Consider the following 24,742-nt stretch of genomic DNA (forward strand, 5'->3'; position numbering starts at 1 on the left):
GTGATGTGGTAACAGCTATCCAGGATGCAGACATGGGTTCACACAGAGAGTGGAGCCCTATGCAGGAAGTTGAATTTCCCCTTCTTGGTTCAAAGGGTATAAGTTCAGTTAGTTCTACAAGGGACAGTCTCCAAGCTTTTAGAAATATAATGGGATCCTTCCCTTTCAGATCACTTCCTCCTCTTGGTTTAGCTCTTTCATTCTTTTTAGTGGTCATTTTATGAAGTCACCTCTTTCCTTTTTCATTTCAAGTACAATTAGTTTGAGGATGCACCTAATGGCATAAATACTGTCCACAAAATTTCCACCCCTTACCATCAATCACCTCCCCTCCATTTTCAGGCATCTCAAGTTGAGAGTTTCTATTACATTTTGGTTCTGTTACTCATGAGCAGTGTATCTAGCTGAAATGAGACATTAGCTTATTGTTTAATGTTAACTAGAGAAGAACATCTCTAGAAGGGAATGCCATGGGCCAGAAATCTGATAGAAATGCCCTTCTATCACTAACAGACCTAAAAAACTGAAAACAATGGAACACTTATTAAGCACACTTAAAAGCTGGAAAAGCAGACCAAGTTTATTTTCTTTTCTAAATAACTAAATGAGAGATGAATGAAGAATGTTCCAAATGTTTATGGAACATCTGTTGTGTTCATTAGGCATGCTTTCATGTGTGTCTCATTTAATCCTCACAGGAACCCTGAGGAGTATAAATTTTCATCCCTATTTTGTAATCTGCAAAAAGACTCAGAAAGGTCTCTTGGAGGAAAAAAATGTGAAAGCATCTATTTCAAAGAAGTCAATGTTGGCCATTTCTGGGTAGTTTGATATAAAAGGAGCTTTTTTTTAATGCTTAAATTTCATATGAAACATTTCATTTTTATTAGAAAGTAAAACTGCATGAAATTCTAAATACAGGTTGGACATGGTGGCAAACAAAACACAGGATGCTAAGGCAGGAGGCCAGTCTGGGCAACTTAGTGTGACCCAGTCCTTTGAATGGTGATGTGATAACAGCTATCCAGGATGCAGACATAAATTCACACAGAGAGTGGAGGGCTGGGGATGTAGCTCAGTGGTAGAGTGCCAAGTTTGAGGCCAGTGTGGGTAACTTAGTGGGATGATGTCTCAAGAAGAAAACAGAAAGTACTGTGGATGTACCCCAGTGGTATACTGTCCCTGTGTCCAATCCCCAGTACTGGAGAAGGGGAGAAATACTAAATAAACTGAAGCCTTGGCCAACATCACAAACCAGGCTCTGACACACATAAAAATCCATGTATTCCATTTCCTTTGATATCACATTTTCTTTTTTGTTATTTTGTGGGGGGAAGTACTGGATATTAAATCCAGGGCCTTGTGCATACTAGGCAACTCTCTACTACTTACTCATCTATATCCTCAGCCTTCACTGCCGCAGTCTGGCTGGGCACAATCAGGAGCCACTTGTCAAAAGAAACTAACTTTATTTTTAGAACCACACACGACAAACAAAATAGTCTCTCAGGAAAAACCCTCAGAGCCTCAACTGCCACCACCGGCTTTCCCCAAGCCTCTCTCTCCCACCCAAGCTTCTCTCCACCTCCCACAATCCTCCTGCTCTTGAGGCCGATTGGCTGGGTCACGTGGGCGGAGCCAAAAAAGTCCCCCAATGAGCAGCTCCGTGGTCTGAAAGGGCAGGGAAACAGTCCAATGAGCATCACCGCAGAGGAGCCAATCAGCTAGATGTTGCTGGGGCCGAGGAGCCAATCAGCTAGATGTTGCTGGGGCCGCTGTGAGCCAATCATCAGCCGGCAGCTGGAAGTTTGCTGGCAGCTGGAAGTTTGCTGGGGCCCCTCAGGCTGTGGCTCTCAACACTTCACATTATATTCCGTTATGAGATAATCACTTAAACCAGTGGAGAAAAAGGAAAAATTACATCAGAAAACAGTTTGCATCTAGCCTGGCTCTGACTAGTACCATAACTCTAAGCCACACACCTTACTTTTCTTGGATATTTCTGGATGTTCCCTCCTGGTGTCAGATGTGCACCAAGGTAGAGAGGCTACAGACTCTCCTTGCCATTATCAGTAAAATAATGCTCAGACCTTCCTGTAGAGCATTCTAGTGTATAGAGTTAAGGCTGCGTAAGCTATAAAAATGAAACTTCAATTAGGCCCTAGAACAATATGGCACTGACTTGAAAACCTCCAGAGTACATGATCAAAACCAAAAAAATCAATTAACCACTGCTCTATTCTTTATACAAATAGACAGATATTTGGATGAGGGCCCAGGATGCCTCTATCATCACTTCAGTCTATATGACTGTGTTGAAAGGCAAAGGTAGAGTTCAAGTGCTTGTAAGGACCCTAGGTCTGTTTTGGCCTTCAGGCCTTTCCTTGTTGCTTGGAATTCAATAACAAAAGACATTGCAGTGGTGGAGACTCTGGAAAAAGACAATTAGAACAGAAGCACTTTACCCAGGACAAGCACTGAATCCTCTCTTGCTGTTACAAAGTTCTCCTTAAAATAAAAAACTATTGAAGTTCTCCTGAACCCTAGGCTTGGTTGTCCATGGAGACAGAATCACAACTATAAACTATCCATAGTTCAGAATTCCTCTCTGAGTTACCTTCAGGAGGCCTAGAATACTCTTATTTTCCATTTCTCCTGAGAAAGAATGAAGAATGACAGTAGGACTTGTGACCAGCATACATTTGCTGAACACTTGATACCTAAAGACTTTGTCATTGAGAGTGAATAAGCTCTGAATAATTAGATAAATGTATAGCTATTGATGTATCTGATACCTATATTTTCAATCTTTTATTTATAATGTACTCATTATGTACCAGTCTTGTGCTAGGCACTGAAGATACAATGCTGAATAATAGAGATAGCTTAGATTCCTTTCTGTGATGCAGAACATAAACCTCTCCCAAACTTTCTGTTGATAATCAGTTTCCTATCATTGGATGTCTCATAATTTTGTATTCCTTTATCATTTCTGTTATTCCATATAGTCACTTTTTTTCAGACTGGAGACACTGAACATGCTTCACTACTCCTATGGAGTTTTTGGTGTCTAAGAAGGCTGGAACGTCTGCTAAAGTTTCTCCTGCACATGCTACAAGTATAAGGCTGCTCACCTGTGTGAGTTCTCTGGTGTTTAATAAGGTGAGAGTTCTGATTAAATCTTTTTCCACATTCTTGACACTTAAAAGGCTTCTCTCCTGTGTGAATTCGTTGGTGTGTGTGTAGATTTGTGTTGTGACTGAAGCTTTTCCCACACCATGAACATCTATATGGTTTTATTCCTTGATGTGCCATGAAGTGCTTATTGAGATCTGAACTCCATCTAAACCTCCTATCACATTGTTGACATTTATAGGGCTTCTCTTCAGTGTGAATTCTCTGGTGCCTAATAAGATCAGAGCTAACTCTGAAGCTTTTCCCACATTCCTGACATTTAAAAGGTTTCTCTCCTGTGTATCCTTTCCTGTGAAGATCCATATGTTTTGGAAGCTCTTGTTTGCAAGTTGAAAGTTTCTTTCTTTTCTTCCTTGGTAAAGCTCGACCCTGTTTCTGTACCCTGTATATATCATCATGATTTTCCTTGCCCATTGTTATCTGGACAACTTTCACTCTGGTCTTCTTTGATACTTTGCATCCTGGTGCTTGTATTTCTGATGGAGAAACAGATTTAAGATGTTCATTTCCAGTGCCATTTTTGAGCTTTAACCCTGTTAGAATAAATAGGAGAATCAGCCATCTGCTTCCCAGAGCAAAAACTACAGGATTGGAGAGAAAAGTCAATGATGATTGCTATTAAGATGTACAGAAACAAGTGATTTCTGGTCCAGTCTGAACAAAATTATACAGATCGATTTCTCCCCAATCCTCCCTGCAAACAACAAACCCATTAAATAATGCAAGAAACAACCAAAAGAGAATTCTAAAAAGTATTAAAAAGGGAACAGGGAAATACTGGGGAATAAAATCTACCAAATTATGCTGTGTCCATGTATGAATATACCACAATGAATTCCTCACTTATAGATAACATAATTATAGCACACTAATTAAAATAATAATAAGTAGAGTAGAGCAAATGGATCCAGGGAAGGAAAAGGTGGGAAGGGATGGCAATGAGGAATGAGACTGATCAAATTATGTTATGTGTATGTACACATATGGCATAATGAATCCCACTATCATGTATAATTATAATACACCAATTTAAAAACGTGTTAAGAAGAAGGCAAACTGGTTTGGAGTCCAGGGATAGAAGAATAGCATAGTAGGGTGTCTTATATCCCAGCAGAAGAAAGTTACTCAGATCCAGGGCTTTCCAATCCCCATAATATCAATAGAAAGTTGCCTGAATGGAAATCCTTCTTACAACATCAGAGAAACAAGACAAAATTGGCCAAGAGGATTAGCCTGGGATTTATCCATAGTAAGCAGCCAAGACAGATACCTGCCTTCCATGCTGGGGTAGAGACTTTCCCCAACCTCAGTGAGAGATTCCAAGGTGAATGGACAGGATTGGCAAAAGAGACCCAGCCCCATCAAGGGAAAGGAACAGAAGCTTTTTTAATTTCATACACATGAGACTCCCTCCCTTTAACAAAAGATATGTGAAGAGGCAGAACTGTCAAAAGGGACCAAGCCACAGCCACCTAGCCTAGGAAGCCTCTTCATCCCCATGAGTCTGAGTCTCCCCTTCCCCACTAGGAGATATCCTGCTCAAGGAAAATGTCTTCCACACCCTCAGTCAGCAATAGCTAGGATCCATGGGAGCCCCAACAGTACCACATAAATCAATGAGACCAATTAACATCATAAAGGCTCAGAAAATTAAACTGTTATTGGAAACATACCTTGTGGGAAGCCATTCTCTGTTGCTGAAGGGGCCCCAGCAAACTTCCAGCTGCCAGCAAACTTCCAGCTGCCGGCTGATGATTGGCTCACAGCAGCCCCAGCAACATCTAGCTGATTGGCTCCTCGGCCCCAGCAACATCTAGCTGATTGGCTCCTCTGCGGTGATGCTCATTGGGCTGTTTCCCTGCCCTTTCAGACCACGGAGCTGCTCATTGGGGGACTTTTTTGGCTCCGCCCACGTGACCCAGCCAATCGGCCTCAAGAGCAGGAGGATTGTGGGAGGTGGGGAGAAGCTTGTGAGGGAGAGAGAGGCTTGTGGAAAGCCGGTGGTGGCAGTTGAGGCTCTGAGGGTTTTTCCTGAGAGGCTGTTTTGTTTGGCGTGTGTGGTTCTAAAAATAGAGTTAGTTTCTTTTGACAAGTGGCTCCTGATTGTGCCCAGCCAGACTGCGGCATTTGGTGGCTCGCACGGGGAGCGACTGAGGGTAAGTGAACTGCTCGCCCCTGAGGGCAGGGCGAGAGGATGGGTAGCCATTTTAAGATTCTTCTTTTGTTATTTTGTTTCGCTCAGTTTCAGTTTTGTTAGGCGTTATCTTGTTGGGTTGTATTATAGTAGAAATACGGGATCAGAAATTAGTAAAAAAACTGAAAGAATGTTAAGTAAATTGTTAGAGGAAGGAGGCATCTCAGTAAAATCAAGAACAATCAGGGCATACGTTGATACAATACAAAAATGTAGCCCATGGCTTTTTAAGGAGGAGTTGTTAAATATATCACAATGGAACCATCATGGTGAAGATTTAAAAAGAATAGAAAAGAAAAGCCCAGGGACTCTGCCAGTTGGCACATTGCCATTGTGGACGTTCATATCTTGTTTGCTTAGTCCAAAGCCTTCAGTTCAGACAATGGTAGAGGAAGAAGAAGACATAATGATTCAAGTAAAAGAGAAGGTCTCTCAAGTTAGTCAGACAGAGGAAAAGATTCAAGTAAAAGAGAAGGCCTCTCAAGCTAGTCAGACAGAGAAAGAAAGTGTAAAACAGAAAAAGCCATCAGGGGGAAAGTTACAACAGCAGACTGCCACTAACACCTTTCTATCACCAGAGGATGTAAGTGTCCAACTAACAAGGCCACCTCCATATGCTGGGAGGTCCCCAACCCCCGCAGTTGATAGTTGGGATCCTGAGACAAGATCTCAAATATTAACATGCCCTGTATTTGAGGCAGGAGGGCAGCGATTTTACCAAGTTTTAAATTTCAAAACAGTGAAGCAGCTAAAAGAGGCTGTAACAACCTATGGTCCTCAAGTACCCTTCACTGTAAGCATGGTCGAATCCATTAACAACTTGAACATGACGCCAGCAGATTGGGCTAATATGTGTAAAGCTGTGCTAAATGGAGGACAATACCTGTTATGGAAGGTTGCCAATGAGGAATTTTGCAAGGAGACGGCTAGGCGAAATGCAGCAGCTGGTTATCCTCAGAGAAATCTAGATATGTTGTTAGGAAAGGGACCTTATGAGGATCAGCAGCAACAAATTGCATATGATCCTGGCGTATACGCACAAATTGCTGCAGATGCAATTAAGGCATGGAAGACTTTACAAGGACATGGAGGTTTACAAGGTCAATTATCTAAGGTAATACAAGGAGCTAATGAACCTTATGCTGAATTTGTAGATAGGCTTATTCAAACAGCTACCAGAGTTTTTGGGAATACAGAACAAGCAATGCCGCAGTCTGGCTGGGCACAATCAGGAGCCACTTGTCAAAAGAAACTAACTTTATTTTTAGAACCACACACGCCAAACAAAACAGCCTCTCAGGAAAAACCCTCAGAGCCTCAACTGCCACCACCGGCTTTCCACAAGCCTCTCTCTCCCCCACAAGCTTCTCCCCACCTCCCACAATCCTCCTGCTCTTGAGGCCGATTGGCTGGGTCACGTGGGCGGAGCCAAAAAAGTCCCCCAATGAGCAGCTCCGTGGTCTGAAAGGGCAGGGAAACAGCCCAATGAGCATCACCGCAGAGGAGCCAATCAGCTAGATGTTGCTGGGGCCGAGGAGCCAATCAGCTAGATGTTGCTGGGGCCGCTGTGAGCCAATCATCAGCCGGCAGCTGGAAGTTTGCTTCCACGTGACTGGGCAACTCCCGGTTTGGGTCTGAGGAGCTCTGGCTAATCTGTGTCGGAGCTTTCCCGGCCCTCTCCTGATGAGAGAGCCCGTCCGTGTGGGGGTGTGACTGACCACTAACCCTGGGGGCCAATCACTGACCCTGACCTTGGAGTGCGGCCCCCCTCAACCTTCATTGGATGGAATTCTCCCCTGAATTTCTTGTTCCCCAATAAAAGGCTACTCCCTGGCGTGCTCCATCTCTCTCTCTCCTGCAAGCCCTAAGTAATCCTTGCTGCCCTACCGGGTGGTTCGAGGTGAGAACCAGAGAGGGGAGCCGTCTCGGACCTGGTCATAGAAAAAGGTAACTGAGTCTGTGTGTTTTATTTCAATCTTGCTAGCTAACTTTTAAGCCAAGAACCTCATTAATGAAATCAGTGCGCTGGTCGCATGGTGGAATTGGCGCCCACGAGGGGGGCATTCTAGATTAGCTAGATTGAGTGGGAGCGTGCTATAAAGATAAAGATAAAGGAAGTGGTGACAATTTGGGTCACAAAAGTACCTGGAGATATTGAAGGAAAGAGACGTTAAATTAATTAAAATGGGAAATTCAACTTCTACGAATAAGGAAATGTATATGACTATTTTAGACAGTATAATTAATCAGAAAGGAAAACAAAGAAAACTCAGTTATTACAATTCTTAAAGATTGTAGGTGAAGAGTCTCCAAATTTACTTACTTGGGAGAAATTAGGAAGGAAGTTACAAAAAGTTTGTCTTTCTAATGAATTACCTGGAGGCATAGATAATATTCAGAAGACTTGGACGGCTCTGGAAGTTTGTCTTTTTGAATATATGGGCCAAAGTTCGTGGCCCCCTGAAGACCTGTTAAAAGGCATTCAGAGAGCTATTAGGTCTATTCAAATGGAAAATCCGCCTGAGGCTAAGTTAATTCCCTTTCCTTTGAGCCCTTTAAAAACAAAGGCGCTAGGGGCAAAACCGAAGGTTAAGAATGTGACTTTAGGGCTGGGGATGTGGCTCAAGGGGTACCGCGCTCACCTGGCATGCGTGCGGCCTGGGTTCGATCCTCAGCACCACATACAAACAAAGATGTTGTGTCCACCAAGAACTAAAAAATAAATATTAAAAAAATTCTCTGTCGCACGCTCTCTTCCTCTCTCACTCTCTCTTAAAAAAAAAGAGGAAAAAAAAAAAAGAATGTGACTTTAAACTTGCAGGATCAGGCTAGCCAGCAGGGAGATTATAGAGAGGAACATCATAGACAAGAAACCTCCGCAGTCCTAGAAAGTCCTCCGGAAGAGGTAGAGGATCGTCCTGGGGAGGAAAATCCGGAAGAGGTTCTTAGAGGGGCACAGAGTTCTTCTCCGCCACGTGGCTTAGAAGCCCAATTTCAAAATGGCGACAGCGCAGAGTCTACCCATGACTCGCAGTCCGAGGGAGAAGAATCATACATTGAAATTCAGGACTTACAGAGAAATTTTAACAGGCTGCGTTTAACACAGCCTGCCCAGGCTATTCGAATTCGGCCATTACCTGTTAAAAGGACAAAATTTAACAGGTACTCTGGATTAACAATGACTTTTCTTACCCCGTTCCAGCGAGGTATTAAGAAGGCTCAAGAAGCTGGAGAGGATACTAGCGGTTTTCAACTTTTTCCAGTTTTTGAGCAAGTTAATGAGCAAGATCAGAGAGTTAGAGTTCATACTGTAATCCCATTTAAAACCATTAAGGAACTAAAAAGTGCATGTGAGACGTATGGTCCAAATTCGCCTTTTGTACAGAGCCTGATAGAAAATATTTGCTAGCAGCCCCTTCCTCCTAGTGATTGGATTTCTTTAGCTAGATCTTGCCTGAGTGGGGGAGATTTCTTGCTCTGGCGTACTTATTGGACTGATTTTTGTACTGAACAGGCAGAAAGAAATAGAAGACGAAATTTAGAGACACCGGTAGAAATGTTTTAAGGAACAGGTGAATTTACTGATTTAGAAAGACAGTTAAATTATGAATTTGTAGTATACAATCAAATAACTGATTTGCGAAACGTGCCTGGAAACAGATTGTCTCTAAAGACCAATCCAATTTAGGTCTTACCAAAATCAGGCAGGGTGCGAATGAACCTTACTCAGATTTCGTAGCCTGATTGTACCAGGCCGCAAACAGGTCGCTCGGGGACCCGGGGGCTTGTGAGTTTATTGTTAAACAATTGGCATTTGAAAATGCAAATAACTATTGTCAGGACGTTCTTAGGCCACACCGTAAAAAAGGGACAGTTTCTGAGTTTATCTGCTTATGTTCTGACATAGACTCTACCCATTTGCCGACAGTAGCCCTAGCTGCGGCACTAAAAGAAACCTTAAGGCCACAAGATTTAGTACAAAAGCCCCGCGGGAGATGCTATGTTTGCGGGAAAAGTAATCATTTTGTGCGCGAGTGTCACATGCGCAATTTTAAGTTCAGGGCTCCATCTACTGGTGATAATAGATATTGCAGGACTCAATCCCACGTGGCAGATCAAGATGGCGCGGATGAGCCCGCCTTCTTGTCATCATTTCCGCCTGGCCGAAACACAAACTTCCGGTCGGCCCCTCCCCCAGCCGAGAATGAGGAAGTAGGTGATGGTCGCGCAATGTGACGTCATCGCGCCGACCATGGGGGCCGCCATCTTTAATTTTACCGGAGCGGAACAAATAGTTTCCGTACAAACCCTTAATGATTTTCAAAAGCTATTAGGAGTTATTGAGTGGATTTATTTATCCCACTCCCCTCAAAAAACATTAATTCCTTTTCATGATTCCATAGCTCAATTAGTAATTAAAGGTAGAACTAGGATTTTACAATTAATTGGATCTGAGCCTGATATCATAATCATTCCATTTTCTGTTCAACAGACTAATTGGCTTTTTCAAACTTCTAGCTTATGGCAGATAGCCTTTGCTGATTTTCCTGGCCAGATAGATAGCCATTACCCTCGTGATAAGATTATACAATTTGCATCATTAACGTCACTTATTTTTCCAAAGATTGTACGTGCACATCCTATAGATGAAGCTTTATCAGTGTTCACTGATGGTTCGAGCTCAGGTAAAGCAGGTTTTTATAGTCGTGTTCACACAGAGGTAATACAAACTTCTTATACTTCTGCCCAAAGAGCAGAGCTTCAAGCTCTGATTTGTGCCTTAAATTACTTTTCAAATGAGCCTATTAATATTTATTCTGACAGCTTATATGCAGTCAGAGTTACTTAAAATATTGAAACTTCAGTTATTGGGTATACTTCATCACAAGAGTTATTTAAATTATTTCATAATTTACAGAAGGCAGTGCTAATGCGAAAGTACCCATGTTTCATAGGACACATACGAGCTCATACTAATCTTCCAGGACGCTTAGTTTCAGGTAATGACAAAATTGATAAATTAGTAACTTTTTGTCAACAGATGTCTTCATATGACTGTGCACTAGCTTCCCATTCCTTACATAATCAAAATGCTTCTAGCTTACGTAAACAATTTAATATTATTAGAGAACAAGCTCGTCAGATTGTAAGCCAATGCCCTAAGTGTGTTATTCACACTCCATCTTTACCATCAGGGGTAAATCCCCGTGGATTAAAACCAAATCAAATATGGCAAATGGATGTAACTCATATTCCTCAATTTGGTAAGCAATGTTATGTGCATGTCATAGTGGACACTTATTCTAGATTTATTTTTGCCACAGCACGTACTAAGGAAAATACTCAGAATGTAATTTCTCATTGCCTAGCAGCTTTTTCTGTGTTAGGGTGCCCTATGCAGATTAAAACAGATAATGCTCCAGCTTACGTAAGCTCTTCTTTTCAATAATTTTGCCAAGATTTTCAAATTGATCATAAAACAGGAATTCCTTATAACCCCCAAGGTCAAGCCATTGTGGAATGAGTTCATTTATCTATTAAGCTTCAATTACAAAAATTAAAGGGGGGGGAATAGGGTTATGACTCCCCAAAATAGCCTTAATCATGCTTTGTTTGTTTTAAATTTTTTAAACTGTGACGCTGAAGGTCACACTGCTGCTGAGAGACAAATGTCTCCCTCAGTAACAGGCCCTTTAGGCAGAGTTTTGTGGAAAGATTTACAGACCGGTCAGTGGAAAGGCCCAGATCCAGTGATTATGTGGGGGACAGGTCATGCTTGTATTTTCCCAGAAGGTGCTTTTCGTCCTATTTGGGTGCCTGAATGCGCAATCAGACATGGAAGAGATAGAACCCAGATTCAAGCGACTGAGGATCGACCCGGAGGAGCCCCTATCCAAAAGGAAGAGATATCGGAAAAAGATGAAGAAAGACCAGATTGACCCAGTCGAAAAGCTGATTTCATGGGAAGACGCGAAGAAGCTAACAACCCAGGCTTCCCGAATACTTTGACACCTAGGAGAGAACAGGACCCCAGTGATGATGGTAGCAACAGTAATTGCCCTGCTGGGCTGTCAGGTAAAGGGGAATCAAGTAGACACTTACTGGACATATTTCCCAGATCCACCCCTGGTACACCCAGCTGTGTGGACTGGAGAATCCATTCCAGTATTTACTAATGACTCATTCATGATGGGAGGATTTACAGATACTCATATTACTCCCAATCATGTGACTAGATTTAATTATTCTGGCTACAGTGCCCAATTACCTTTGTGTTGGTCCCATGATAAACATGCTGGCTGTCTGAAAGTATCATTCGAAGAAAAGACAGCGACTGGTAGACCTAGACTGACAAATAATTCTATTTATGGGGACTTAAAACCTTATACTAGATCAGTAATTAAGATGGGACTTTCCCATAACAAGCCAGTCATTTCTGCAAAACCCCCACGGATACCCCACTGTCTAAATAGTTCTACAATTGAGATTGGCACCTTTCCTAGATGGATGGATTGTGTAAATACCTTTCCTGTACAACATAAGGTGTCTAAAGATAGTGGGTATATTTTAGACTGGTCTCCAAAAATTGATAAGAGACAATTACAAAGAAATTCTGCTATGACACCTGCAGGATTTGTTAGTAATATTTTGACTTATAGTGAAGGTGGTGTTCAAAAGGATGTTTGGCGTTTAATTGCTGCCTCAGAATTCTTACATTTTACAGACAAGCCTTTACCAAAATTTGTTGGCAAGAACTGTAAAGAGGGATCTTGCTATGGCTTACGAGCCTGTGTCCAATCTCCTTATGTTTTAATTATTGGGAATGTAGAAGTTAAATGGATAGATGACCGATATATTGTTACTTGTAATAAATATAACCTAACCAATTGTATTACTAGGTATAATGGAGGAAAAGGAGTGCTGATACTTCATCAGCCCTCTTTCGTTTTATTACCTGCTAATATTTCAGAGCCATGGTATGCTGATACTGGTTTACAAGTCTTGCAGCAAATTCATGCCCAGCTAGCAAGACCTAAACGTGCTATTGGAGTTATAATCGTTGGTGTTTTGGCGCTAGTCTCTTTTATTGCCTCCACTGTGTCTGCGTCTCTGACATTGTCTCAGAATATTCAGCATGCAAAATTTCTTAATAATTTAGCTCAAAATGCTTCCAAGGCTCTGCGTAATCAAGTAAATATTGATGAAAGGATTGAGACTAAATTAAATGCCTTAGAGGCGACTGTTATAGACATAGGTAATGAACTTTCAGCCTTAAAATTTAAAGAAAGGCTTAAATGCCATGCAAATTATAAATATGTGTGTGTTACAGCTGACAAGTACAATGCTTCTCTCTGGGATTGCGAGAAGGTTAAAAACCATTTGTTAGGTATTTGGCAAAATAGTAATAATAGCTTGGATATTCTGGAACTTCATCACCATATCCAAGACATTCAAAATAATAGAGCTGATTTTTCAGATCCTTCTTCTTTGGCTAACGAAATATTGAAGGAGTTGAATGGATTCAACCCTGGTAATATTCTTAAACACTCAGCCTGGTACATTATTGGATTATTCTCCTTGCTGTTAATTCTCTTTTGTGTTGTAATTATAGGATGGCAAGTCTTCGGAACAAGAATACAGAAACTCCAAAGAGTGAACCGCCGCCTCATTTTTAAGAAAAGAAAGGGAGAATATGTGGGAAGCCATTCTCACACGTGACTGGGCAACTCCCGGTTTGGGTCTGAGGCGCTCTGGCTAATCTGTGTCGGAGCTTTCCTGGCCCTCTCCTGATGAGAGAGCCCGTCCGTGTGGGGGTGTGACTGACCACTGACCCTGGGGGCCAATCACTGACCCTGACCTTGGAGTGCAGCCCCCCTCAACCTTCATTGGATGGAATTCTCCCCTGAATTTCTTGTTCCCCAATAAAAGGCTACTCCCTGGCGTGCTCCATCTCTCTCTCTCCTGCTAGCCCTGAGTAATCCTTGCTGCCCTACCGGGTGGTTCGAGGTGGGAACCAGAGAGGGGAGCCATCTCGGACCTGGTCATAGAAAAAGGTAACTGAGTCTGTGTGTTTTATTTCGATCTCGCTAGCTAACTTTTATGCCAAGAACCTCATTAATAAAAACAGTGCACTGGTCACATGGTGGAAATACCTCATAAAAGTAAGAAAGAACCTGTGTGCTAAAGTAAAACCCAGTGACTGCCTGCTAAAATAAAATATTTAAATAGGAACCAGACTCTTCTATCCTAATACACAAAATTATCTGTATACAATAAATAATCACACATCAGGCCAAGAACAAAAAAAATCACAACCTATAAGAAAGGGAAACATGACAAAAATGTCATCAAACTAGAAAAGCAATAGGAAAATTTAAAACATATGGAAATGAAATACACTTCTAAACAATCCATGGTCCAAAGAGAAAGTCTCAAAGGAAATTTTTGAATACTGAAAGTTAAATAAAAATGAAATTAAAATATATCAAAATATATTAATTTTAGTTAAAGAAATGATCAGAAGAAAGTTGTATCCATAAGTGCTCATAATAGAAAAAAGGAAAGGTGGCCAAGCACAGTGGTACATGCCTGTGATCCCAGTGACTCGAAAGGATGAGGCAGGAAGACTGCAAATTTGAGGCCAGTCTGGGCAACTTAGTAAGACCCTGTCTCAGAATAAAAAAGGTTGGGATTGTAACTCAGTGGTAAAGTACTCCTGGGTACAAAAAAAAGTATCTCAAATCAATAATCTAAGTTCCTACCTCAAAGAACTAAAAGTAAGATAAACTCAAAGCAGGCTGAAAGGGAAAATAATAAAGGACAGAAACCAAAATAAAACAAAAAGCAAGCCCATTCTTAAAAAAAAAAAAAAATAGCTGGTAAACCTCTATCAAGACTGACAAAAAGAAAGAGAAGACACAAATCACCAATATCTTGAATGAAATAGTGTATTACTACATACTCTGTAAATAAGAAGGTAAGGGAATTCTATGAATTTTACATTCATGAATTTTAAGTTAGTTATAATGGACTATTTCCTAAAAAAGTACAAATACCAGGATTCAAACAATATGAAATAGATCCCGAATGGTACGCTGACCATTAAAGAAAAATGGAGCTCACAATTTAAAAGTCCTCCCCTCAAAAAATCTCCAAGTACAAATGGTGTCACTGGAGGATTCTACCAAACACTCAAAGAATTAACTATTTTATGTGATCTCTTCCAAAAAAGAGGAGGAAATACTACCCAACTCATTTTATAAGACGAGTATCACATTGATACTATAAACATACAAAGACAGTAGTAAAAAAGGAAACTATAGAGTCGCATTTCCCATGAACTTAAACACAAAAATTGTCAGCAAATATTGACTAACTGAATGCAGTAAGTCAATGAGATTGCAGTTAAGTTATGAGATTTATATACCATGACAAAGCCGGATTTATTGCAGGTATGCAAATCTGGTTCAACATATGAAAATCAATCCACATAATCCACCATTTCAACAAACTAAAGAAGAAAGATCATATGTACCTATCAACTGACACAGAAAAAGCATCTGACAAAATGCCACATCCATTCATGATGAAAACAGTGGTAAAATTAGGAATTATATCAACTTGATAAAGAATATCAACAACAAAAAAACAGTGCTAATATCTTAGGTAACGGTGAAAGACTGAATGTTTTCATGCTAAATTGGAAACAAGTCAAAGATGTTTCTCTTGCCACTCTAATTCAACATAGTACCAGAAGTTAAAGCTAATGCAATAAGCAAGAAAATAAAAGGAATTGTTCCATGAAAATGAAAAACTTATGCATGCACTTAACATGTAGAATATCTATACACTGAAAATTATAAAAAAGTGAGGAAAGAAATCAAAGACTTAAATAAATAGAGATATACTGTGTTCATGGATTGGGAGAATCAACACAATAAACATGACAATCCCTTTCAAACTAATATTACATTTAATGTAATTTCTGGCAAAACACAATTTACTTCAGACACAGTTCAACTTACTCTGTAATTTGCATGTAAAGGCAAAGGTCCTACAATAGGTAAGAGAATCTTGATGAAGAAGTAAGTAGGACAAATCACTTTGCTGGATAGATATTAAGGCTTACAATACAGCTACAGTAATCAAGAGAGTGCAATATTTGCAGAAGGACAGATACAGAGCTCAGTGGAACAAAATGAACATAAACATGCCAGGCAATTCAATGGAGGAAGGACAGCATTTTCGACAAATGATGCTGAAGTAATTAGACCTCCATTGGCAAGAAGAAAAATTAAAATGAGCCTCAACCTAAAGCTCACACTTCATACAAAACTAACTCAAGGCCAGATGTGGTGGTGCACACATCTGTAATCCCAGTGTCTAGGGAGGCTGAGGCAGGAGGATCGAGAGTTCACAGCCAGCCTTAGCAACTTAATGAGGCCCTAAGTAACTCAGAGAGACCCTGTCTCTAAATAAAATATAAAAGGGCTGGTGATGTGGCTCAGTGGTTAAGCACCTCTGGGTTCAATCCCCAGTACCAAAAAAAAAAAAAAAAAAAACAAGAAGAACTAACTCAAAAATAGATCATGGAGTTAAATGTAAAATATAACATTATTAAAGTTTTAGGAGGAAATCATGGGGATCTAGGGATAAGCTAGTCAGAATTCTAGACTTGATACCAAAAACAATCTATAATAGGAAAAATTGGTCCTCATCAAAATTAAAAATTTTACTGAGTGGAAACCCATGGGAGAGGATAAAGACAATATATAGATTGAGATAAAATAATTGCAAATCATTGATCTGACAAACTTTAGAATCTACACTACATAAAGAACTCCCCAAAGTCAACAGTTAATAAACAACCCATCTAAAATATGGCCAAAAGACATTGCACTGAAGAGTACATAAAGAGATGACAAATAAGCACATGAGAAGATATCAAACAAACATCATCAGCCATTAGGGAAACACAAATCAAAACCACTGTGAGATACCACTACATATATCAGAATGACTAAAATTTTAAAAAAATATTGAGACTAAACACTGGCAAGGATGTAGAGAGAAACTGGATTACTCATATATTGTTGGTAGAAATGTAAAATGGTACAGACACTGAGGAAAACAGTTTGGCAGTTTCTTATAAATTTAAACATGCAATTATCATATGAAACAGTGATTCTACCCTTGAAGCATGTGTCCTAGATAAATGAACACTCTGCAGAAAAACCTATATAAGATAGTTGTGTGGAATGCTACTCAGTGGTTAAAGAGAAATGAGCCATTGAGACATGTTAATAACTTAGACAAATTTCTAGGGAATTATTGTAAATGAAAAAATCTAATCCCCCAAAACCACATACTTCATGATGATTCCATTCATATAAGATTTTTCAAATGGCCAAAATGTTAGGAATGTTTGCAGATTAACAGTTGGAATGGATTAGTGGGGAATGGGATGGAAGTATATGTGATTATGCAAGGGCAACAGGAGGGATGTTTATGGTAAGGGAACTATCCAGTATAGTCAAGACTCTAGTGGTGAATACATAAATCTACACGTGATAAAACTGTACAGAAATAATAGACACATACAACAATTCGAGTAAAATTTGGGAAATCTGCTTAAGATCAGTAGGTCACATCAATAGCAATAGTCTGATTGTGATATACTTTTGCAAAAGTTATCATTGCAGACACTGAGTAATGTGTACACAGATTCTCTTTTATATTATATTTTAAACCTGCATGTGAATTTAAAATGACTACAATAAAAATTTCAATGAAAAATATAAGAGCAGAATCTTAAGATATTAAACCCCTATAAAGTTCCTACCAAAGAATATTTCTCTTCTTCTGATGAATATACTTACCTGTAGGAAATGCTTCAAGACTTTCCTTGTACTCTTGGAGAATTTGGATCTATGGTTCTTCTTGCTTTAAATAGATCACTTTAAAACACAACAATATTCTGAGAATAAAACCTTGAGGTCATGAACTGCCACCTTAATTCCTGACTATTTTCAGGAAGAGTGAATAACTCTTTTTTTTATAACTTTTTTATTTCAAATGTTTAAGTGGGCAGAATTTTGGATCCAATATCATCTTTACATTCTACTATGGATGTGGGTAGAAATGCAATGAGGAAACTAGGAACTTAACCTAAGGGAGACAGAGGCAAATGATGCGGGGAATAGGAATCTAGTGTTATTGAAGGTAGACTTGGTTAGAGGTGACAGTGGCTCCAACTAGGGTGGTAAGAGTGGAAGAGTGTGAGACATGGTTGGATTCAGGATACATTTGAAGACAGAGCAAAGAGGACTTGCTGCTTGATTGGCTGTAGAATATAACAGAAAGACTAGAATAAAGAATGACTAAGAGGGACTGGGGTTGTGGCTCAGTGGCAGAGTGCTTGCCTAGCATGCATGAGGCACTGGGTTCGATTGTCAGCACCACATAAAAAATAAACAAATAAAATAAAGGCATTCTATTCATCTATAACTATAAAAAAAACTTTTAAAAAAGTGTGACCGAGAGGTTTCTGGCCTGAGCAGTTGAATAAATAGTGATGCCCATTACTAAGAAGGGAATGATATGGTTTATGGGGTAAGGGCATTATCAACAGATCGATAATTCTACTTAGAATATGGAAGTGCCTTGGGCTGGGGGTTGTGGTTCAGTGGTAGAGTGCTCAATGGCACACATGAGGCACTGGGTTCTATCCTCAGCACCACACAAAAATAAAGTAAACTTACTGTGTCCATCTACAACTAAAGAACAAAAAGAGAATACGGAAGTGCCTTTCTCCCACACCATCAAATTCAAACAATAAGGTGCTGGAACACAGGGGCTCTCTCACAGGGATGCAGTTTCCAAAAACTGAGGACATATTTTTCAACTTGTGTACAAAGGGAAAAAAATCTTTACCTAGAGAGATGACAGTCTCATAGTTATCCTGCATGACATCATTGTAGAGGGTCTTCTGAGAAGGGTCCAATAATTGCCATTCTTCCTCGGAAAAATACACAGCCACATCTTCAAATGTCAACAAACTCTAAAGAAGAGAAGAGGTTTTGGTTGAATACTTGCCACTGGAGAAGCTGTCCTACTACCCACCTCTGAATTACATGGTAGGGCAGGTGCTGAAGAAGTTAGCAGTACAAGATTTAGGGGGTGGTGGGAGTGAGATGGCAGAAAGGAAGGAGCCAAGCAGATCCGTAAACAGCCTGGGAGATACCCAATTCCCATTCCCATTGTGCCAAGCCCAGTTACCTGGAGAACATTTGGGGCTAACACACTGCAGAATACCTGCTGGGAATACCTTAGGTTAATGGGTTGTAGGCAGCAGGAAAAAGTGAGATGAGTCTGCCTGAGAAAGCTGGAAAGTACAGCTCACCTGGGACTCAGGCCAGATGAGCTCTGATGCCATCTTCCAGTCTTTGATGCTTTTCTGCTCAGAAAGGGCTAAAATCTGTGGAGTATGCACAGCTGTGGGTGGAAAAGAGCCAGAGAAAATTTCTCTCTTTCCTGCTTACAAACATCATGAGCTGATTCTAAAATACAGAATGTTGGGACACTTTCAAGAAAGATGGATCACTGTGAGAAGCATTGTGATGTCCAGAGTTGTCATCTCATGGGAAATAGCAATCAGATATCCACCCTTCATAGAACCAGTTCCTCAGATCACTATTTCTCCAGATTTCATGGGATAAATTAATAAAAGGCAATCTAGTAAGTAGATTAAATCTTTTAAAATATTTTTTAGTTGTAGTTGGACACAATACCTTTATTTTTTATTTATTTTTATGTGGTGCTGAGGATGGAACCCAGCACCTCACACATGCTAGGCAAGTACTCTACTGCTAAGCCACAACCCCAGCCCTAGATTAAATCTTATAAAACAAATTGTTCACCTAACTGAGCAAGAATTAGAGGCATTTGAATACAAAGTACTCAGGTCCCCTGGTGTACAGTAGGAAACGTTGGAGATTTTTATTTCTTTCTTGGTGTGTCATTTTCTTCACATTCTAACCCTTGAGAGCCCATTTTAGATCCCAATTTCTCCTGCAACTTATAAGGGTATAATGGTCCCACTTGTCCCTGTTTCATCATCTTCTTTCTTCTCAGATTTCTAAAGAGTATAGACTGTGGTGTGAATATGAGAGCTCTGTGGTTTGGAAATTTCTGCACCTCAGGCCAATTCCCACCTTCACCCACCTTTTGCACTCCCACCTGGGAAACATCATAACTGGCAAGGCACAGCTGGGCACCTGGAAAATTCTCACAAATTCTAGCTAAACCAATTACTATCACAGCTCCCAGAAGAAAATAATTATTTTGAAGCACCTCACCTCTTTTATATACAGGCTGGGTTTCTTTGTGAGTATGCCAGCCCAGCAGTTCTTGAAGTACCTGGTATATATTGCAACATTCTTTCTGGAACACACCCATTGCTTGGGGCTCTGCTGGCTTCCACCTGAAGCCTGGGGCCACTGCTGTTCCTCCCAAGAGCACTGTCTCCTTTCCCAGCTCATGGGCTGTGACCTAGAAATAATCCCCATCCTTATTAGCACAGAACTCACTTTGAGTTTGGTGGTACAGGAGGAGGGAGGCACTAGAATAGAGAGAGCACAGATTTGGGGAGTGTGTGATTTTAAAGGAAGTAATACAGAGGATGAAGAGAAAATGTGTTGCTATGCTCTTATGAAGAAGTATACACAGAATCTAAGAAAATTAAGATAAAATGAAAAAAGCTGTACCTACTTCCAGTTTCCCCTCCTTCATGCCAAGAGTCCCTACCCTGTGTACCCAGACACAGTTCAAGCCATTAGCGGGGTTAGGTGGGGTGGCTGTTCTCACACTGCCTTCATTAGCTTGCTTTTTTGACTTGGATCCCTGCCTTAGTGGATTTCAATCTTCAAATTTTTTTCCCAAAGATAAAGAGTTGAATTAACAAGTATTTATCTTGTCAGCCAGATCTTTCAATCTTCCTATAGACAAGGAAGGATTTCATGGTGAAAGGAGATCAGATGATAGGGAAAACGAGGGAAGAGATTGGCTCCAACCTCCCTCCACATGATTTGGTTGCAGTAAGATACCAAAAATACACTCTGCCCTACCTATATCCCTCAAGGTACATTGCTATGTATAGGAAGTGTGCTGTCATCTCCCAAAGACATATCTTGGTTCTCCACTCTCAAGCAGGTCAAACACACGTGGTCCCACTAAGAGAGGATTCTTTTTCCCAGCACAGAGGTATGTGTTCCCAGTAGAAGACACTGCCCCCTCATCATCCCAATTCCCTCCACTTCTCTATTGGCATTTTCTTCTTTCCATTTTTGTTTCCTTTTTTGCTTTCCATTTCTTCCCTCAATTTGATATCTCCCCAGAGTTACTTGATTTTGATTTTTGTTTGCTACCCTTTCTCTCCTTTGATTTCTATAAGTGCTATCCACTTTTTGGAATGTTTCCCCTTTCCCAACTATTTCTTGTCTTTTATTTTGATTTCTAAGCACTTGAGTCTTATCTCCTTGGCCATGCCAAACTAGGCTCACCATCCCCCAATTCATCCTGGCCCTAAAGAAGGAAAAGTGCATTTTTCCCTCTAAGGCCAGAAAAGACTCTGCCAGGAACTCTGTAACCTATTGACTGACTATTGCTGCATGACTGTGACTTCAGTTCCACACAAGAGAAGTGTGACTTCATCCATCTCATTCCCTGATAACGCCCACCCACACATATCCACCTTTATCCTATTTTAATGCACATATAAGGAATCTTTCTTCTCACCTCATTCTTTGTTCCACCAGGTTCTCTCTGAAAGCGTTCTACCAGGACCACAGCCTGTCTAACATTCTGTGGATGATGCTTCTGCACCCAGTTCTCGATGTCCCTGGGAAGAATGGTCAGGAACTGTTCTAGCACCAGCAGTTCCAGGATCTGCTCTTTTGAGTGGGTCTCTGGCCTCAGCCACTGATTGCATAATTTCTGAAGTTGGTTAACAGCTTCTAGTGGCCCAGGTGCTTCAAGATAACAAAAGCTCCTGAAGTGCTGGCGGGCACTCTCAGGATGAAGGCTTTCTATTTGTGGGCTGTATTTCTCCCTCTGACTGGAGCCTTCTTGCACAGCTTCTTCAGTCTCCCAGAACATAGCCCCCATGTGGGGGTTCAAGCACGCATCTATGTTCAGCTCACTCATCATCATTTGCTCTAGAAACAGTTTTATTCCTGTGTGTGGCACTAACAGTTCCCTGGTGCCATCTCTGACAACTGAGGCCCCATCAGGCTTGGTACAAAACCAATGTACAGATCTTCTTCCTAAGAGCACTTGAGGGAGAGCAGAAAAAAAGTACATGTCAAAAGGAAAGCCACATGACACATATTCGCTAATTATTATCAGAGAAAAATGAAAAGTCCCTACCCTCCTTCTCCTTTAAAATCAACTGCCAAGTATTAGAACATTCATGATCACAGGTTACTTTAAGAGGTATGTTTTTTTTTCTTTGTTACTCAACTTTGAAACTAAGCACAGTTCATAGAAGAAAAATGTCAATGTCTTCCTCCCCCATTCCTGCTTTTTGGTTGTTCTTTTTAATTTTTTCTTTCCATTTGAGAAAGGTTGGTGGGTAAGAAAACAGGCACCCTTGGGCCAAAAGCAGCTTTGAAATTATCCAATACTTAATCTGTGTGCTTCCTGTTACACCTTCTCAATTAGAGCATATTTGAGCTTTTCCAAATTTTAACAGATCATCCCAGACTTTTGGCTCTAGTCAGTACAAAAATAACTTCTATGCTGCTTCATCTTTTTGTGAAGACTGAAGCCTTTACTTCATGGACCATTTGCTATTCTCATTCCACTGTATTAATACTGAAAGAAAAACAGAGATTGGAGGTATGATTAGGAAAAAAGTAACCTTATTCTGCTCAGCAAATGTTCTCCCACTAAGCAACCAGATTAAATTTGGGGACAGCTGCACTTCTTTGGAAGATTTACAAAGGGCATGTGGAGATTTGTACTGTCTTTTATTTCTTGTGCTTACTTTAACTGGAAAAAAAAACTTACATCTGGCCTTTGTTTACAATATATCCAAATGCCAGGTAGAAGACAGAAAGAGACAGAAAGGGGGGTAGGAAGAGAGAGAGGGAGGGAGGATGGAAGGGAGAGAAAGAGGGGGAACGAAGGGAGACCTGGAAGGAAGGGAGGGAAGGAAGGATGAACGCATTAAGGTTCTTATAGACAGGGAGGATCTGAGTAAGAGTAACCTTTCTCCTGACTTTGCAGTTCCTCAGGAAATGACTTTCCCTATCCTCAAGTCTGAGGATAGAATTGACAATCTGATCAGCAGTGACAGTGAAAAAATTCTTTTCAGAATGTCATGGGTATTCAAAGAAATGGTTGGTTCCTTGCTGTCCAGGCAGGCTCGGGAGGTACAGGGACACTTCCTAGATTTTTGTGTCAACAGAATCCAGTGTCTTTAGGGCTGAAATGGCCCCTTCTCTAGCGTTATGTTCATAAGCTAGTGGAAATCGGGAAATTTCGCTAGGTACAGTGGTGGACACAACTGTCCCAGTCCCCACCACCAATTTGCTGCACCTTCTGGATAGGCCACAGGGATGCCGGTAGGCACTCTGCATGTGAGTAGTCTGAGTGTGTTTCACCAGCATCTCTGGGTTATATTTGTACATTGGGTATAAAGAGGTTGCTTCTGGAGATTAAAAGTGGCCGTGCAGATGACAAGTCCCGCCCGCTCTCCCGCGGATCTGCCGCCTGGCAACGAAGCCACCGCGTACTGAATGACGCCGAGTCCCATCCCCGCCCCCACTCGCCGCCATGCAGCAACCCCAACGGCTGCAAAAGGCAGGAGCGACCGCTGTCTCTCGGGGGCTCGCCAACCGAATCCAAAGGGTAGATTAGTTTCTCCGTTACCTCCAGTCAACTCTGGGCTTGGGTGGCGGCCACTTTCCTTTTCCTCAGTTCCACTATAAAGTCTCCACGCCTCCCAGCCGCTCTATAGAGCGGAACTCCACTCGCGCGCCACTCGGGGAGGCCAGGTAAAGAAAACGCCTGGCGAGAGAAGCTCCAAGGCCTCTGGGGAGCAGGGGCCTTGAAAAAGCAGACACCCACCCGGTCTCTCCACCTCCCCAACACCGCACCCCAACTTCCTATTTCTTGGGTCTCGGGTCTGTGGTCCGAACCCCAACCGGAAAAGGAAATATGCGCTTCCGGTAGCTGCGTTGACAGCCACGCCCAGTCATCTTCCCACCTCTACCTGTGAAGTGTCTTCCTAGCCAACTCAGGAACTGTCTCGCGAGTCCTTGCCATCCCGAAGGATCCTGCTTCCAGCTCCAATTTTGCACTGGGATTAATGCCACCGAGTCTCCAGGTCTACTGCAAGTCTACGATAGCCCCGCAAACCGTCAGTCACCTTGAAGCGAAGTAGCCTACTGACTTCTGGTGCCAAGGTTTCCTGTCCCCAATTTGCAGTGTTGCGAATCCACGTTGTTTCTGCTGGCTTCCCAGCGACAGGTAGCCCTTTCTACAAGGGACCACGTAAAGCTCACATAGGCGGGGACACCTGTACACTCTGCTACAAGCACCTTGCCGTGGGCCTTCCTGAGTCCCGGAGAGTTAGAGCTGTCCTCACTAAACTTGTCAGCCGCCTCCAAGAGTAAAGCAGTTTGGTCCTTGTAGGGCCCCTCACTAGATCCGGAACAACATTTCCTTACATTTTTAAAACAGTTTTCTGGTTTGTTAGCAAGTCCTTACCCACAATTATCTTGCTTTATTCTTATTAGGTACATTTTAACCTTTTGAAGTAGGTTTTATTTACATTTCTCTTTTACATATAAAGAAATTAAGAAGCTTGGGTTGTAGCTCAGTGGTAGACTTTTTGCATGAGGCTCTGGTTTTAATCCCCAGTGCCACAAAAAAAAAGACAAAAGAAGGAAGAAAGAAAATGAAAAGTATGACATTACTTCCTAAGGATTGCAGGGATTACTAGTGGCAGATTTAAGACAGGAGTTTAGGTCACCTGTTGCCATATCCTATGCATTTTCTACTTGTTATGCTTCCCTGAAGGACAGGGGTCTTATTTTCATCTAGTATCTCTCCGTAAACTGTTATCTCTAGCAGTGCTTAGCAGAGTCCTCTGGGTAAGAGAGGTATTCTATAAATATTTACTGAGTCCTCTTCCTAAGAACCTGATTATATCAGATCATCAGTATTCTCTAAATTCTCAGTGTTTACCAAGTGTTGAGCCATTTGCCCAGAAATGGTCCCTGTGAATCAAAAAGGAGAATCTGTGTTAAGTCAGTAGTACAAAAGGGGATGAAACTGACATCTTTAGGA

At 41.2% G+C, this 24,742-nt stretch overlaps 1 protein-coding gene and 1 long non-coding RNA gene across 13 annotated transcripts in view; one reads left to right on the forward strand and one right to left on the reverse strand.

The window, feature by feature from the left end:
- Positions 1-856: 856 nt before the first annotated feature.
- Positions 857-23,611, reverse strand: Znf75d (zinc finger protein 75D). 12 transcript variants are annotated; one of them, XM_046467552.2, is made up of 8 exons: positions 23,321-23,579; positions 21,815-22,261; positions 21,185-21,720; positions 19,747-19,939; positions 18,792-18,883; positions 18,668-18,703; positions 18,323-18,449; positions 857-3,728 (listed from the first exon to the last, which is right to left on the reverse strand). In XM_046467552.2, exons 3-8 carry the CDS (start codon positions 21,596-21,598, stop codon positions 3,019-3,021), a joined length of 1,572 nt encoding a protein of 523 aa, XP_046323508.1. In that variant the 5' UTR covers positions 21,599-21,720; positions 21,815-22,261; positions 23,321-23,579; the 3' UTR covers positions 857-3,018. The 12 variants fall into 12 exon arrangements, 11 of the variants coding, with proteins under 11 accessions (XP_046323508.1, XP_046323529.1, XP_046323522.1 ...); XM_046467573.2 differs by lacking the exon at positions 21,815-22,261 and having other exon boundaries at positions 857-1,890; positions 3,135-3,728; positions 23,321-23,577; XR_009224371.1 differs by lacking the exons at positions 857-3,728; positions 21,815-22,261 and adding exons at positions 3,735-4,936; positions 6,998-8,101 and having other exon boundaries at positions 23,321-23,611.
- Positions 23,581-24,742, forward strand: part of LOC124109106 (uncharacterized) — a 29,400-nt gene continuing 28,238 nt past the window's right edge. Inside the window, exon 1 of the long non-coding RNA XR_006856873.2 lies at positions 23,581-23,920. This is a non-coding gene — a long non-coding RNA (uncharacterized LOC124109106). The remainder of the gene's footprint in view (positions 23,921-24,742) is intronic.

The sequence above is a fragment of the Marmota monax genome, unplaced genomic scaffold (genome assembly GCF_021218885.2).
Source record: "Marmota monax isolate L192 unplaced genomic scaffold, Marmota_monax_Labrador192_F-V1.1 WCK01_AAM20220418_F8-fsc00054, whole genome shotgun sequence".
NCBI lineage: Eukaryota > Metazoa > Chordata > Mammalia > Rodentia > Sciuridae > Marmota > Marmota monax.